The sequence below is a fragment of the Saccostrea cucullata genome, unplaced genomic scaffold, assembly GCF_032062105.1.
Source record: "Saccostrea cucullata isolate Sc308-1 unplaced genomic scaffold, CSIRO_AGI_Scuc_v1 ctg774, whole genome shotgun sequence".
Lineage (NCBI taxonomy): Eukaryota > Metazoa > Mollusca > Bivalvia > Ostreida > Ostreidae > Saccostrea > Saccostrea cuccullata.
The window spans coordinates 115,105-130,032 of NW_026929681.1; the positions used below are offsets into that span (position 1 = coordinate 115,105).

Below are 14,928 nucleotides of genomic sequence, written 5' to 3' on the forward strand. Positions count from 1 at the left end.
TCTCTTAAGTAGACTATAAAGGGATTCTTGATTTAAGTTTCCTTTTTTGTTGAAACATATTGCAAAATTATCAAACCGGAAATTTGAAATAAGAGATTTGAGTTCCATTCACACCTCAGTATAAACTTTATAAACATCCCATGATTGAATGAAAAATAATCCCCTTTGCTGCTAATGGAACGTTAGAGTTTTATTAACAAATATTCACATGACTATTAAAAATGATATAAGAAAGTAAAAATGTTTACAAATTTAATAGAACAATGATGTGTTTCTATGTATGTTAAATTTTCTCCACCACTTTCTTTATTCTAAGAGTGTGAGATAAAGGAGGAGATTTTCTCACGGATTTTATATATCCTGACTTGGTAAACTGAAACACATCAAAAAAACTGTACAACTTTTTTTTCACAACCTTCAATTTTTCATCTTTTTGGTAGATAGAAATGGATAGACATGGGATTACTATTTTTAGACCAAAAAGAACAAGTTTAAATATAATCTTCCAATCGCAAAATGCGACGTACTAGACTTGCTAAAAATTAATTACCCTTGAAGGGTTTATATTCTAGATTCTCTAACTTCAATTACTTGTTTGAAGGTCTGTTCTTGTAATTGCCTGTGACATAGAACAAAAAGGTAAAATGAAACATCTATAAAAATACTTTATAGTACCTGGTACAACAATCATCCCTTCTAAATAAATATGAAGAATCTCCGACTTGTACACGACAGTACACATGCACAAAAAAAGCATTGTGGTCGATAATTTAGAGGGTAAAAGGGTAACTGACACATCCCTCCTCACCTTATTTTTTTTACAGATTTAAGCGCCTGCGACTTCATTCTGCTCTTTCCTTAACTAAATTTATCCATATATGGAAAAGGATACAAATCAAGAATTGCCCTTGGTCTACAATTTATCATCATACCTGTATGTTGAGTATTCCTAATGAAGATTTGAACAAAACGTTTTTAGAAGTTGATCAGTCGCCCCTAAAAGTGCATTAGAGCCAAGAGTGGGTACATATGTACTTTAAAGGGCAGAGACGAGTAAAAAAGAAGATGTGTTTGAAAAAGCCTAGTGATTTTTTTTCTTGGATTTCTCTCCTTTTATTTATAAAAATCGTGTCTATAGTAATAGTGGCTAATTTCACTGTAAAAATTTTGTCACGTTCTACAAAAAATGTATTTAAAGCTAGGTGTCATGATGAACTTTTTATAAAATCATTTTATCATAACTAACATATCTTTCTTTTGTATCACTTCAGTAAAGATACGATGGATCATTTGTTACTGACTTAATATCTGAAATCTATGAAGGAATACTGCTTGTGTTTTGGTAAAAAAAAATGTAAGAAACTTAGATTTGCAAACTGTTACTACAAGTACAACTGAAATCTTTTTATTTATTCTATTTTATTTTATAATTCTTTTGTGCAATTCTATGACATTTTCTTTAAGAGAGTATACTTTGACACTCTTACCGACGTTTTCGAGGTGGTTATATCCTCTTTTGTGTAGTTAAAAAAAATATAATTAATATTTTTCATTGTAAAGTCAATGTAGCGAAGAAGTTTTCCCCTCGTTTTGGATAGTGATATTGGATATTTAGCCATTTCTTTTGGATTATTTCAGATTCCCTATAAATCAAACAAACAATATGGATGTTATTTTGCTTGTTTAATATGGCGCTTCTGGCCGCGGTGATCAGTTTGCTGGGGCTACCACAGGGCTGCCCCTAGTCCGAAAAATCTGACGTTTTTCTGGCTTGTTTACGATTTTGATATTTTACATGCAAGGAAAACGTCAGAACCGGCGCCATTACGAAAACTGGGAATTTCACCGTCTTCAACCGAAGTTGATTTTCTATACTTGGGAACCGAATTAGATGCCGAAATCACAATTTATCAATGGCACAATGCTACTAGAACTCACCAATAGCGATGAAAAGAAAATACCACTCCACATACCGATTCAGAACTTGCACGATTTTAAAATGCACGAAATGAAAACAAATCTCGACATTCAGATAAAATGTGTTCATCGGATTATATTATTTCATAAACGAAACATAAAAACGATGTTGGTGAGTACTAAATGTTTTGCACTATTGATAATATGTGAATTCAGCATTTAATTCCGTTTACAAGTATCGAAAATCAACCTCTGAATGCCGCCTCCGGTTGGAGGCGGCGATTTCCCAGTTTTCGTAATGGCGCCGGTTCTGACGTTTTCCTGGCATGTAAAATATCAAAATCGTAAAAAAGCCAGAAAAACGTCAGATTTTTCGGACTAGGCTGCCCCACAATCAACAATCAATACAACAAATGTGACGACCCAAATCGGGCGGATCATGCACTGGGTAGGTCACAAGTGCATGAACGTCACCAATGCAATAATCAAACAAATTCAATCAATCAATTATTAATCAATCAGTCAATCAATCAATTCAAATATCAATCAAGTCAATTACTTGTCAATCAATCAATTATTAATCAATTAATCAATTCAAATATCAATCAAGTCAATAAACAATGGAATGAGCGTAAGAATACATGTATGTGTTGCACTCGTCCAATTGCGTTGAGGTGCGACGGAATACGCAAACACTAGGAATTCCAACCACAACAAGGCTGAAGTGGACGGTATCCCAAACAGCCAGTCATAACAGTATAGTTAAAACAAAGACTTCATCACCGCGACATTGGTTGATGCGGAATCCCAAATAGGTAGTCATCACGGTATAGGTAGAATAGAGACCTCACCACCGCGACATTGGTTGATGAGAACGCTGTACCCAAGAGGCAGTCTTTGAAGAATACGCAATCATACAGAATTCACTAATGCAACACAAGTTGATGAAGACGCTGGACTAAACAGGGCACAATTGAGGAAGATTGGAGCACACGATTATCACTGCGACATGGGATGTTGTCGACACAGGCCAAGCAGGAAGTCTTCAGCTACATTGACATAACAAGAACAGCAGTATTTGTTCTAAAACAAGAGGAAGGTGGGTGGGGAAAATTAAAATGTTGCAACAATTCAACTTCACAAAATTTTCCATGACCTTACCGTTTTATCGATTTATCAAGAAAGGAAGAGGAGGAAACAACTAAGTATTAGACTAGTATATGTATATGGACCTAAATTTTCCGGATTGATAGGTTGGGACTAAAGGTACATATAATCATATATCTGTAAGGGCTTAAGATATCCGGAATGGAAGGACATAGGGTTACTGAAACAAACTCACTTATCCGAGACAGGCTCGTATAAGTGGTATTATTTCAGATTCCCTATAAATCAAACAAACAATATGGATGTTATTTTGCTTGTTTAATATGGCGCTTCTGGCCGCGGTGATGAGTTTGCTGGGGCTACCACAGGGCTGCCCCACAATCAACAATCAATACAACAAATGTGACGACCCAAATCGGGCGGATCATGCACTGGGTAGGTCACAAGTGCATGAACGTCACCAATGCAATAATCAATCAAATTCAATCAATCAATTATTAATCAATCAGTCAATCAATCAATTCAAATATCAATCAAGTCAATTACTTGTCAATCAATCAATTGTTAATCAATCAATCAATTCAAATATCAATCAAGTCAATAAACAATGGAATGAGCGTAAGAATATGTGTTGCACTCGTCCAATTGCTTTGAGGTGCGACGGAATACGCCACTTGCAAGGGCCATGAATACTCGTGTCTACTACGAGTAATCATGGAACTGCAACCGCCACCAATGGGGTGCCAAGAACCATGGTGACGGCGGCAGTACCTCAACGCAAATGGTCACCGTCGACCAGGGCCTGCTCATTCATCAAGAAAAATTTACAGAATAAGTGATTACACAAGTTTTACAAAAGGAGCCAAGGACTTGTCCGTATAAAACAACTACTATTTCCTCTAACATTGTTGATACTTACCGACACTGTATTTTTCCATTGGTTACTTGTATAAATTACCTAAAAGGCTGTAACTCTTTTATGGCTTTTAAATAATTAAAACACCTCTTACCAAGTTTCCTTGCGTGACAAAGTAATATAGAACTTAGAAAAATATAACTATCTTTGCAAGTGTTGCTTATAGTTGTCTTAAAGGATTTTGTACTGAAACAAACCAAAATTGGAACAGGACAAGCTACTGTCACGGTTTCACCTCTTCGCTTAAGGTACGAAGCTACTTTTAACAACTTTTAACAATAACAATGTGTCCTAATACCCCCCCCCCCCCAAGAGATTGTTGAGCATATGGAATTTGGTATATCATTATATTCAAGCGAAAATTAATATTTGCCATCTGCAAGTTTGATTAACTCAAGCTAGGTCATTGTATGCTGACGCACAGAGTGATACACCCAATTCTTAGTTGCCTTAACACTAAAAAGGAATTTTTTTTTTTTTACATTACTTTAGATGTATAATTCCTTTCAAGAGAGCATGATTCTTTGTATATTTTTATTTTTAAAATTTTGCCAATAATTTTGGTAAACTTGATATTACTAAAATTGGAGTACGACTGTCCCAAAGACTGCTTTGTAAAACTTGTTTTGATCAATCATGATAAAACATGTGCCTTACCAATTAAGTTACCATAGATATTATCCTATCCAATACAAAATGGCATAGTAAAATCATTTGAGAGTTATTATGATTATAAAAAAATTAATGTATTTTGTGATGCAGACTCAAGATCAATCTGTTGATTTTGTGTATTGGTGCAAAACTACAATATTAAATATTCTACACTAAATTTTGGCAATTGAATTTTGAGGTTATGTACACTGAAACAGGTTGTAATGTATGACAATAAGCAAGCACATATGTCTTTTATGGCTTTTTTGTTGGTTATGTTACTTGAGAACTTCCTTAAACAATGCTTCTTATACGATCAGTCACACATGCAAAATAGTTCAGATAAGTTGGTGGGCAATGGACATACCTATATGTAAATGAAAATGGATTGGTCAATGTAAAACAATTTTGAATGATGAAATTCGTTAAATATCTGAGAATATAGAGTCTGGAGTATGCTGTAGGTCTGTGACATTGAATACATTAAAGATGTGTTACTGTTAAATACTTAATTAATTTCGAAATAACTCTCATTTATTACCATTAGGCTTAGCATGTAAGGGTAAATGTGTCGTAATTTATTACTTTAAATTTTGGTAAGAATTATCTCCCTTCATTTAAATTGATTAAAAGAATTCATTTAAAATATTTTATTTTATTATTGTTATTATTTTTTTATTTATTTACTTATCTATTTTCTAATTTATTTATTTTCTAATTGCCATTCTATTTCTACTGTTTTCATACATCCTTCCACCCCAGCATTTAATATAATATTCTTTATTTTAATTTTTATTTGTTTAAAGATCACTTTCCCCAATGCAATCTTTGTTAATTAAGTACTGCTAAGTTACTCAATTTTGTTTCTTCTTGGCAATGCTTGCTTGACTATAAAATGCTTTAATATGTCAGAGTATTACGACATTTAAGGGTAGAGAATTTAGTCCTATTAGAAATTGAAATTATTAACATTTTTATTTAAATGCTTATCTACAAACTTTAATTTGCATTCCAGTCAATCCTATCAAGTTATCGAAAACTCAATCTGAGCAGAATGATTTATTTTCTTATCAATTTGTGAAGTTAAATTTCATTTTTAAAGGACCAGTATGAATCTCGAGACACAGCTTCTTACCCTTGGGTGACTCTTACGCCTTGTACTAATATAATTTGCTCCTTGTTTGTGGCTGAAACCAGCATATCTATTCTAAGGCATATGAATGATTGATTGTTGCTGCTTTATGCTACGGTTTATGAAGCCAAATTCTACATCTTTCTTGTCTACAATATGTAGAACCTTAGTTACCCTGAGGCAAAAAGCTCACTCTAAAAGCCTCTTAAAATTGTATTTTTTATAGCCGTTGACCAGGTGGACAACAACAATTTCCATGGTTAACTATTGAGTATCCTAATTTTGAGAGACCCCTCACCCCCTTTAAAAAAAAAAAAAAAAAAAAAAAGGTCCTAATACCCCCCCCCCCTCCAAAAAAAAAAAATTAAGAGAAAAATCAGTTCATATAACACTATGTCCTTTTATTTTTCGGTAATATATTATCTGTTTATGCCTTTATGCATTTTCATAAAATGTTCCCATAGACCTGCAAATAAATGAAAAGATACCAAACTGCAAATGACTCATATAAACAATGATGATATTAACCAACATCCTTTCGGTACTTTCAGTACTTTAATTACTGCAGAAGTGAAAGTGACGCAATCCTCGTGAATGTTCAATAGTCAAGGACATTTAAAGACTATTAAATTTTGGCAAAATGTGCAAGTACTAAGTACCTTCTTCAGGCTTCATAACATTGGAAAACAAAGCTTAAAACGGATTAGTATGCCTGGCTTCATATTTCTGCGCTTGACCCCCCCCCCCCAACCCATAAGCGAATCGGGAATTGATTACTTTTTACTCCTAAAAAATAATTACAAAAGTTAATCCATCCCTTGACTTCCATATGTTTCATATTGCTGTTATCTATCATTCAAATTATAACATATAGTGTAAATTCAACCAATTGGCCGACGTTTGTCGGTTTGATCTTAACAAAAAATCTCGGGCAAAATCCAAAGTAAAATTACACCATCGGCACGTCTAACTTGGCTAGAAATCACAAACCATGACAGTTACTCATGAAATGAAACTTATTTCATTACGAAAATTAAAATGTTGCAACAATTCAACTTCACAAAACATTGGCGTCGGAAGCAAATTGAAAGTGGGGGGGGGGGGGCTAAGTGTAAAAAAAAAAAAATTGTACTTCCAAAAAAACCTGACAAGCAAAAAAAAAAAAAGCCCCCCCTAGCCCCCCCCGGTTCCGACGCCTATGCAAAATTTTCCATGACCTTACCGTTTTATCGATTAATCAAGAAAGGAAGAGGAGGAAACAACTAAGTATAAGACTAGTATATGTATATGGACCTAAATTTTCCGGATTGATAGGTTGGGACTAAAGGTACATATAATTATATACCTGTAAGGGCTTAAGATATCCGGAATGGAAGGACATAGGGTTACTGAAATAAACTCACTTATCCGAGACAGGCTCGTATAAGTGGTATTATTTCAAAAAAAAAAAATTAAGATACCATTTTACAAAATGAACGTCATACCCTAAATTACACATACACTTATGTAAAAAAAAGTCCCTTAAATTAGAGTAGTTACTGGATGAAATGCATATTTATTAGATTCAGATATATTTCCAGTATTTTATGTATTTGAGTTTTGATGACACTTTTCACAGTTATTTTGTCAGCTTTGATACACAATTGTCAAAATTCTGGTTTTAAAACAAATCCTTGCCTGAAAACGTTCAGGTTTAACAGTCTGGATTTGTTTGCTTTGTTTTTAAAAAAATCAACATAAACCACTTAAGAAACAAAAAATTGTATTTTGAAGAAAGAGAGAGAGAAGGGGGGGTTGAAAGGAAATAAGATTCAAATAAAATGCAAATATGCAAAACTCTATAAAACAATTGCTTTCATAACATGGATCTTTATATATACTCTTAGCTATGAATATAAACGTTCAAAACACAGGTAAAGAAATATAGTCAGCATATAAACTGAACTCCAGAGTTACATGTTTGTTATTGTATTTGTTTTATTTCTGAAATGACTTTTTAATTGTATAACTCTGAAATATTTGACAAGATGCAAAAGTTCAGATACGATCGTAATCTGATGATAACGCCAGTTCCCCCAGCTCCTGATATCCGTTCTTTTCGTCTTCGTCAACCTTACTAGAGATAATGTCCATGTTTAATGCTGCAACCTTAGTCTTTTTATCTTCCTTATACCTCAGTTGCTTTAGTTTTCCTTCCATACTCCATCTACATGGGTGTATAAAATATATTTGAAAGAATCGTCATTACACATAACTATGAATTTTAAAATATGAGAGAGAGAGAAGAAATGTTTGCAAATATTTTTCAGACATCATACCTATAGAAACATATATAAGCAATCAAAATGACGATTATTATCAGACAAACACAGAGAACGGCAAGAACACCATAGAATCTTGATTGACAATCAGCACCATCCTTTTTCTCTGCAACTGAATAAAGGAAATCAAAACAGTTATTTCTGATCTATTGCTATTGCATTGATTGTTGTGATAATATTATATAGACTATGAAAAACTATTAACCTTGCAAACACATAGCACCTTGCCATCCGCCGATACATCCGTCATTACAATGTCCAGTCACGTGGTTGCAGTCACGTGATGTCTTGCAGAAAAGACTGCACTCTCTCTTGCAATTTTCGCCATAAAATCCTGTCTTACATACTGTCAGTAAACGTTCGAGGTTCAATTTATCTTACAAATAACTTAACAAAAAAAAAGTTTGATTTTAGTTTAAAACCATTTAATGTAATTTTGCTCCATTTATAGTTATGTGTCAAAATGATAAAGCTTTTATTAAAAAGCATTAAATTCCTGTGGTAATGTTTATTCCTTTTTTTCTACATCAATTATAAAAGTTGAATTACTTTCATTGCATAAAGTTCCTTGATATCCATCCGAACATGTTCCTGGACAAGAGCCATTCACATGGTGGCAGTTTGAGTCCTGACAAAATCCGCATGATTGAAAGCAGTTTTTACCATACCTATTTTGCTTACAAACTGAAAAAAAAATACACTTGACCACTTTTTTTCATTTATGAATTTCATCAGAAAAATTAAATTCACAATAAAATCATTCATTTAAAAAAGGAAATTCCGGTTCATTAACCATAGCTGGACTTAAATTTTTGTACCTTGTTCACACTGAAGTCCCTCCCAGCCTGGTTGACATCCACCCTCACATTCTCCTGTCGCTCTGTTACATTGATATGGTTCACCACATTTTTCATTACAATGCTGCTCACAGTTGATACCAAATTTTCCAGGTGAACAACCTAATATATATTTTCTAATGTGCATCTGGTAAGTCTGCTAGAATGTTTACGCATTTTGAAAAAAAAAAATAAATACTTAACTGAAGTCAATAAATTGTTACCGGTTTTGCAAACATCCCCTTCAAATCCCGCATCACAACCATCAAGACAAGACCCATTGATGTGGTGACATTGTTTATATCCAAGACAAGCTCCACATCTCTGTCCACAAGCCTGACCATATCCACCACTACTGCATTCTTTCAAATCCAATTAATATACTTATTTAGTCAAATATAGTAAAGAATTGTATTTAATACTTAAATAAACGATTCCAACTAGTGACCGGAAGAATTTGCACAAAAAGAAACCAACGTGTCAATATAATTAGCCCTGAATGCTGATTCAACATCAAAATTTGATTGATTTATGGATTGTATATTATTTAACGTTCCTCTCGAGAATTTTTCACTCATATGGAGACGTCACCGTATGCCGGGGAAGGGCTTCAAATTTTGACCTTTACTCGGCACTCATGGCCATTGAGCAGTGAGGAATCTTTATCGTGCCAACGCCTGCCGCTGACACGGGGCCTCGGTTTTTAAGGTCTCATCCGAAGGACCCGCAACTTTCACTTCAACGTGCCGAGCGCATGGCGAAGGAACAGTTGCTACCAATTTTAATGGCTAGGTCTGTCGCGGCCGAGATACGAACTCTCAACCTCCCGATCACGGAGCGAGCGCTCTACCGACTGAGCTACCGTAAACGGTCAAAATTTGAAGACCTTTTCTTATTAATTTAAACAAATATATCAATGGAATCTGTATACACTATAATTGAATTTCGACTTTATTTGACATGCCGAAGTATTCATGGTCATGCAGACCGTGCGAAACGCTAATTCCTACCGGTATACACAAAAAGTATACATAGAAAGTCCATGCGTATTAACTGTAAAGCTTATTTGGCCTACATTTCATCATTAAATTATTATGTTTCGCATTGAAAATAGAAAATATCATAAGCAATAAATTATAACAGTAAAAATCTATTATATTAGACTGATAAATAATATCAAACAAACAGGTATAATACAGCTCAGGCAACTTTTGTAAAATCTACGGTATATTCCTTACAATGAACATTACAGCAACAATGACTTGAGTTAATTGTAAACAATAAAAAAAATAATAAATGCATATACAGGTACAATTTAAAAAGTAGAACATTCATCTTTGCCTGTCACTTTAAATTAAAAAAAAAGAAAACAGTTTATAATTATTGATAATGAAGAACTTTTAATCAAGTTTGATCACGGACAATATAGAAACAGATATTTCCCGTTTGTGTGAAAAGTAGTCTGGGTCTATTTTTAGGAAATGTGTCACACTGTGATAAATTCCTGAGAATAATAAAAATCATATGATCATATTTATATAAGAGTGTTTTAAGTAAATATAGATTAAATAATAAAATTACTAAAAAATGAAATGTTAATTTACTGCTATCCTATGTTCTCTATTCAAAAACTATTTTTACAACACACATGGAAAGGAGGTAACAACCCAACAAGCAAATATAAAGGAATGTGCAGGACAATTTACTTTTAGACACATCATCTTCAATGTAATTTGTAATTTGATAAATTCCATTTGTAAAGTAATTTTAATTTAATAAATTACATTTCAAAACCCATAAATGGTTTTTGGAAAGTGATTGCAATTTATTTATTTTCCTATGTAATTGCCCAATACCTTCAACTATGACCATTTGAACTTGACCTTAGAGTTTGACATACTCTCAGCACATTTTACAAACTTTAACCTTGGTCATTACATGTGAAGAGTAAGGGCTATGACTTTGATACTTGGTATATTTAATCCTTGTGAAAATAAGTTTTATTGGATATCAACAACTTTGACCATTTGACTTTGCCTTTGGAGTTTGACATACTTTTTACAAACTTTGACGATGTCTAAAACTTTTAATATAATAAAAGGACGAGAACTTTTATATTCCATTTTGTAATATTTGAGACGATGTCTTTCTTTAGAAACCAACAACCTTGAGCTTTTGGCCTTGCAACCGGAGTTTGTTCTACCTTTCAAAACGTTAACACTGGTTATTTCCTTTGACCAGGTTGTGCTAGGATTTTATATTTTACATTTTTTCTTGTGAAAAGACCTTACTTTAATTACCAATGTATTTGATCTGTATTTAAAAAAACAATCTGATAAAAAAAAAACAAAAAAAAAAAAAAAAACAAAAAACAAAACAATACGCAAATGATTATAATAAAACCTTTCCTTATTAGCATTCGAAAAAAATTCTCTTGTAGAATATAATCCGCTCTAGTTTGACAATATCTTATTTCATTTCAAACATCGTTTTTAAGGAGGTTGGATTCTTCCATCAAAAGTATTGATATTTGTTATCAAGTATAATTTCAGGAGTTATATCCATACTTTTATTAAAAATAAAAAAAAAGGGGGGGGGGGGGTGAATGAGCTTCTTGGGGCGCTAGCGAGCACTGTGTATGACCGTTTTGCAATGAAATTTTACGTTATTTATTTTACAGTTTTTCTTTCAATATTTTTCTGTTCAAATAAACTACGAGATCAAATACAATCTTATTTGATCTTAAACAGACACATTAAAATTTGCTATAATGAAGAACCTTTCATACTACTGCGCATCTTCAATCAATTTAGCTTTTTGCACTCAAACATTTTCATTTTTCAGGCATAACAAATTAACATGCGAAAAAAAAATGTTTTGAAAGCAATACCATTATATTCAGAAAAGAAAATTTAAATTGGCTGTCTGTGATGTTGTTTTTTAGATATCGCTACAATAGCGCTGATTTTAAGTTGTAATTGAAGTTAGTTTTTCGTCATTTTCACAGTATACATTACACTTCGTACATTTAGCAAATATATGGTGATATAATTCATGACAGTTTATTGAATAGCTAATTTTAGACCAATATGAAACAGTCCTCTGCACAAAATTACTCTGTGGGCAGGCAGCATGTAAAAAAGAAACCCCAAGTTCACACATTATAAATACACCAAACGTGAAAAATCTATCATGTTCATCTAAACACCCTTCAGCCACAAAATACAGTCTCCACTTAATGTTATTGGTAGGCAATTTAGTCATGACGGTTTAGCTGAATATAGTGAGGCATGGTGGAATCTAAATTTATTGTATATGTAGGAATGAAAACATTTTCATAGTTATGTTGAAATAATAAAATAAAAATCTGCTCAAAACATTAGGAGGGAACCTCTATTGCATCGAAGTCGGAATAATTGTGCTTCAGAAAGTAGGTCTTTAATTATTACTTTATTTCGTACGGAAGGTATTTACACTATGATAAAAAAGGAGAATTATTTAAGAAAGTAAACATTATGAAATAAAGCGTACCATCTTTGCAAACGAGTCCCTCCCATCCTGGGTAGCAGGGAGATGCACATTGTCCAGAAAATCTGTCACATTTATCACAGTTACACATCTGAGAACAGTTATGGCCATGCCAACCGACGGGGCATGCTGAAAATTAAAGGTTATGATTTAAAACTAAATAAGAATTATTTCAAAACATAAAATAACATTTGTTATTCAGTGGTCAATCCTAAAACCATGAAATAAAGATAGAATCTCTAAGAATGCTGTTTCTGGGTTATGTCAATAAAAATACAAAAATAAAAACTTTGTTTTCATTTTAAAACAAAAAAATAAAAATCAACGTGTTTAACGGTTTTAGTACCAAGAATTCACATTTGTCCTTATAAAGAAAATTTGTAATTTTTATCTTGTTTCCCTTCTTTAATTTTAAACGTTCATCTTTGTAAAAATCTTTTTAAAACAAAAAACAAAAAGCAGTTAAACAATGTAAACATCTTCGGGAATTTAAAGATATTTAAACATGTAGAACAATAAGGGTCCATTAACGTATTTCAAATATGTCTGTATTTATAAAGCAACATAAAATGATAGATGTTTTATTAAAAAAATAGATTTGACCGTTTGGTTTTATATTTGACTTTACATTTCAGACAATAAACATTATTTTTTATGTTTAGCACGAATCTTACACTGAATTAAAATGTTTTAAATAAATTTCTTGTTTACGGAAAATAAATTTGTGGCTAACATTTTTTTAACTCTTAGGTTAAAAAATGTAACATGTATAAAATTTCAGTTTTCTTAAAAAAATGTCAAAAATGAAATAAAGCATTTCTCTTGCAGATTCTTTTCATATTTCAAATCCTAAAACACCCCATAATCACATTTCCGGAAGTCATTATCTCCAATTATTATTGAATCTTTGCGGTCTATTTCAGTTTGTTTTTTTTTTCTTATATCCTTACTGAATCCTACTTTTTTCCTTGATTCGGAACTGATATAATATTTGATTGAATGGGAACTTTCGGCTAACATTAAATTATTATTTAGATTACTAATCTAAATTTTCAGGGTAATAGAATTACAAAAAATGGAAAGTTAACTGATTTTGAACGTGACGGTTTGATTTCTAGAGAAATGGTATCCAGATATTTTCCTATAAGAAAGAAATTTCTTACATGAATATTTTATATTATCAAAATACATGTTAAACGCTTATACCATTACAAACTTACTTTGCAATTGAATTCATCTAGTGAAAATAATTTATGATTTTAAGGCAAAAGAGCACCTTTTAAAAAAAAACATTTTATACTTTTTTTTAATAAATTATGAATTTTAATTTGACACCAATTACTGTGCAAATAAATCTAAACTCTATAGACGCATTATCCATACATGTAAGTCAATATCTTAGCGACAATTGAAGCTCAAATTTGGGTTTGAAATTTGTGTAGAAATGTTTTTCATTCTAACTAAGTTTATTCTATAACAAGATATCTTATGCAGTAACAAAATGATTTCATTTCTCGGAGGGTATAATTTAAAATAAATCAATAAATGATTGAAGTGTATACATGTAAGTGAGGGACAGAGTATGCAAATCAGTATATATAATTAATCAATTATCTAATCACTTGATCAATAAGTCAAATTATTGTCGAACTTACGTGTTTTGCATTTGTCCCCATAAACTCCGACGTCACATCCGTTTGTACAGCTTCCGTTGACATGATGACATATTCTGCCCTCACTACAGTTACCACATTTCGTAGAGCAGATTTCTCCATAGGACGAACGGCTACAAGCTTATTTAATAAATGTCGAATATCAATAACAATAATTGTGCCTGAGAGTTATCGAGTCTTATGAATAAAACAGAATTCACTTGATAAAAATAATAAAGCTACGCTGAGAAAAAGCAAAGTCCGTCAGATTATTAACATGGTTAGACAAAAAAAAAATCAAATGCCTTTGGTAATTCTGGGAATAATGACCCTTTCAAATATATTGAAAGATGTAAAAGAATATGGTACTCCCAAAATATTCAGCAAGGATTTTTGTTATTTATGCAATAAACACTTCAAATGATATTTATTATTTCACTTACGCAGTTCACACTGATGACCCTGATATCCAGGTTTACATCCCTGACAAGCACCTGTTTCTATGTGACAATAACGACAGTTGGTATCACGACAAGGGAGGGAACAATCTGGTCCATAGTATCCTGTATACTTACAACCTAGGATTAAAGGTTTTGGTTTTCTTAAATTCAAGAAGATTTTGAAAAAAAAAGATCAGTTTTTTCATTTCAGCACTGTTATATACATTTGTAATTTGTTACATAACAAAAATGATATCACTGAAAACAGTATTAAGACCTAGCAAAAATAAATTCATTAATTAAAAAAAAATTTTTTTATTTAATCAAGTATCAACAAAGTTATTCTACAGTCTTTGCCAAATAACATCCTGTACCGTACTGAAACTTCAATATCAGGCGAAACAACAGTATACATCTAAGTCCAGGAC

At 32.2% G+C, this 14,928-nt stretch overlaps 1 protein-coding gene across 1 annotated transcript in view; it reads right to left on the minus strand.

Annotated features, from left to right (window-relative positions):
* The window catches only part of LOC134281777 (uncharacterized), a 61,264-nt gene that overhangs the window by 43,874 nt on the left and 2,462 nt on the right, over positions 1–14,928 (minus strand). Inside the window, exons 4-12 of the mRNA XM_062764205.1 lie at positions 14,504–14,638; positions 14,064–14,201; positions 12,412–12,537; positions 9,105–9,242; positions 8,863–9,003; positions 8,594–8,728; positions 8,250–8,390; positions 8,042–8,156; positions 7,764–7,929 (exon numbers count right to left, since the gene is read on the minus strand). Of these exons, the coding sequence (XP_062620189.1) occupies positions 7,764–7,929; positions 8,042–8,156; positions 8,250–8,390; positions 8,594–8,728; positions 8,863–9,003; positions 9,105–9,242; positions 12,412–12,537; positions 14,064–14,201; positions 14,504–14,638 (1,235 nt within the window). The remainder of the gene's footprint in view (positions 1–7,763; positions 7,930–8,041; positions 8,157–8,249; positions 8,391–8,593; positions 8,729–8,862; positions 9,004–9,104; positions 9,243–12,411; positions 12,538–14,063; positions 14,202–14,503; positions 14,639–14,928) is intronic.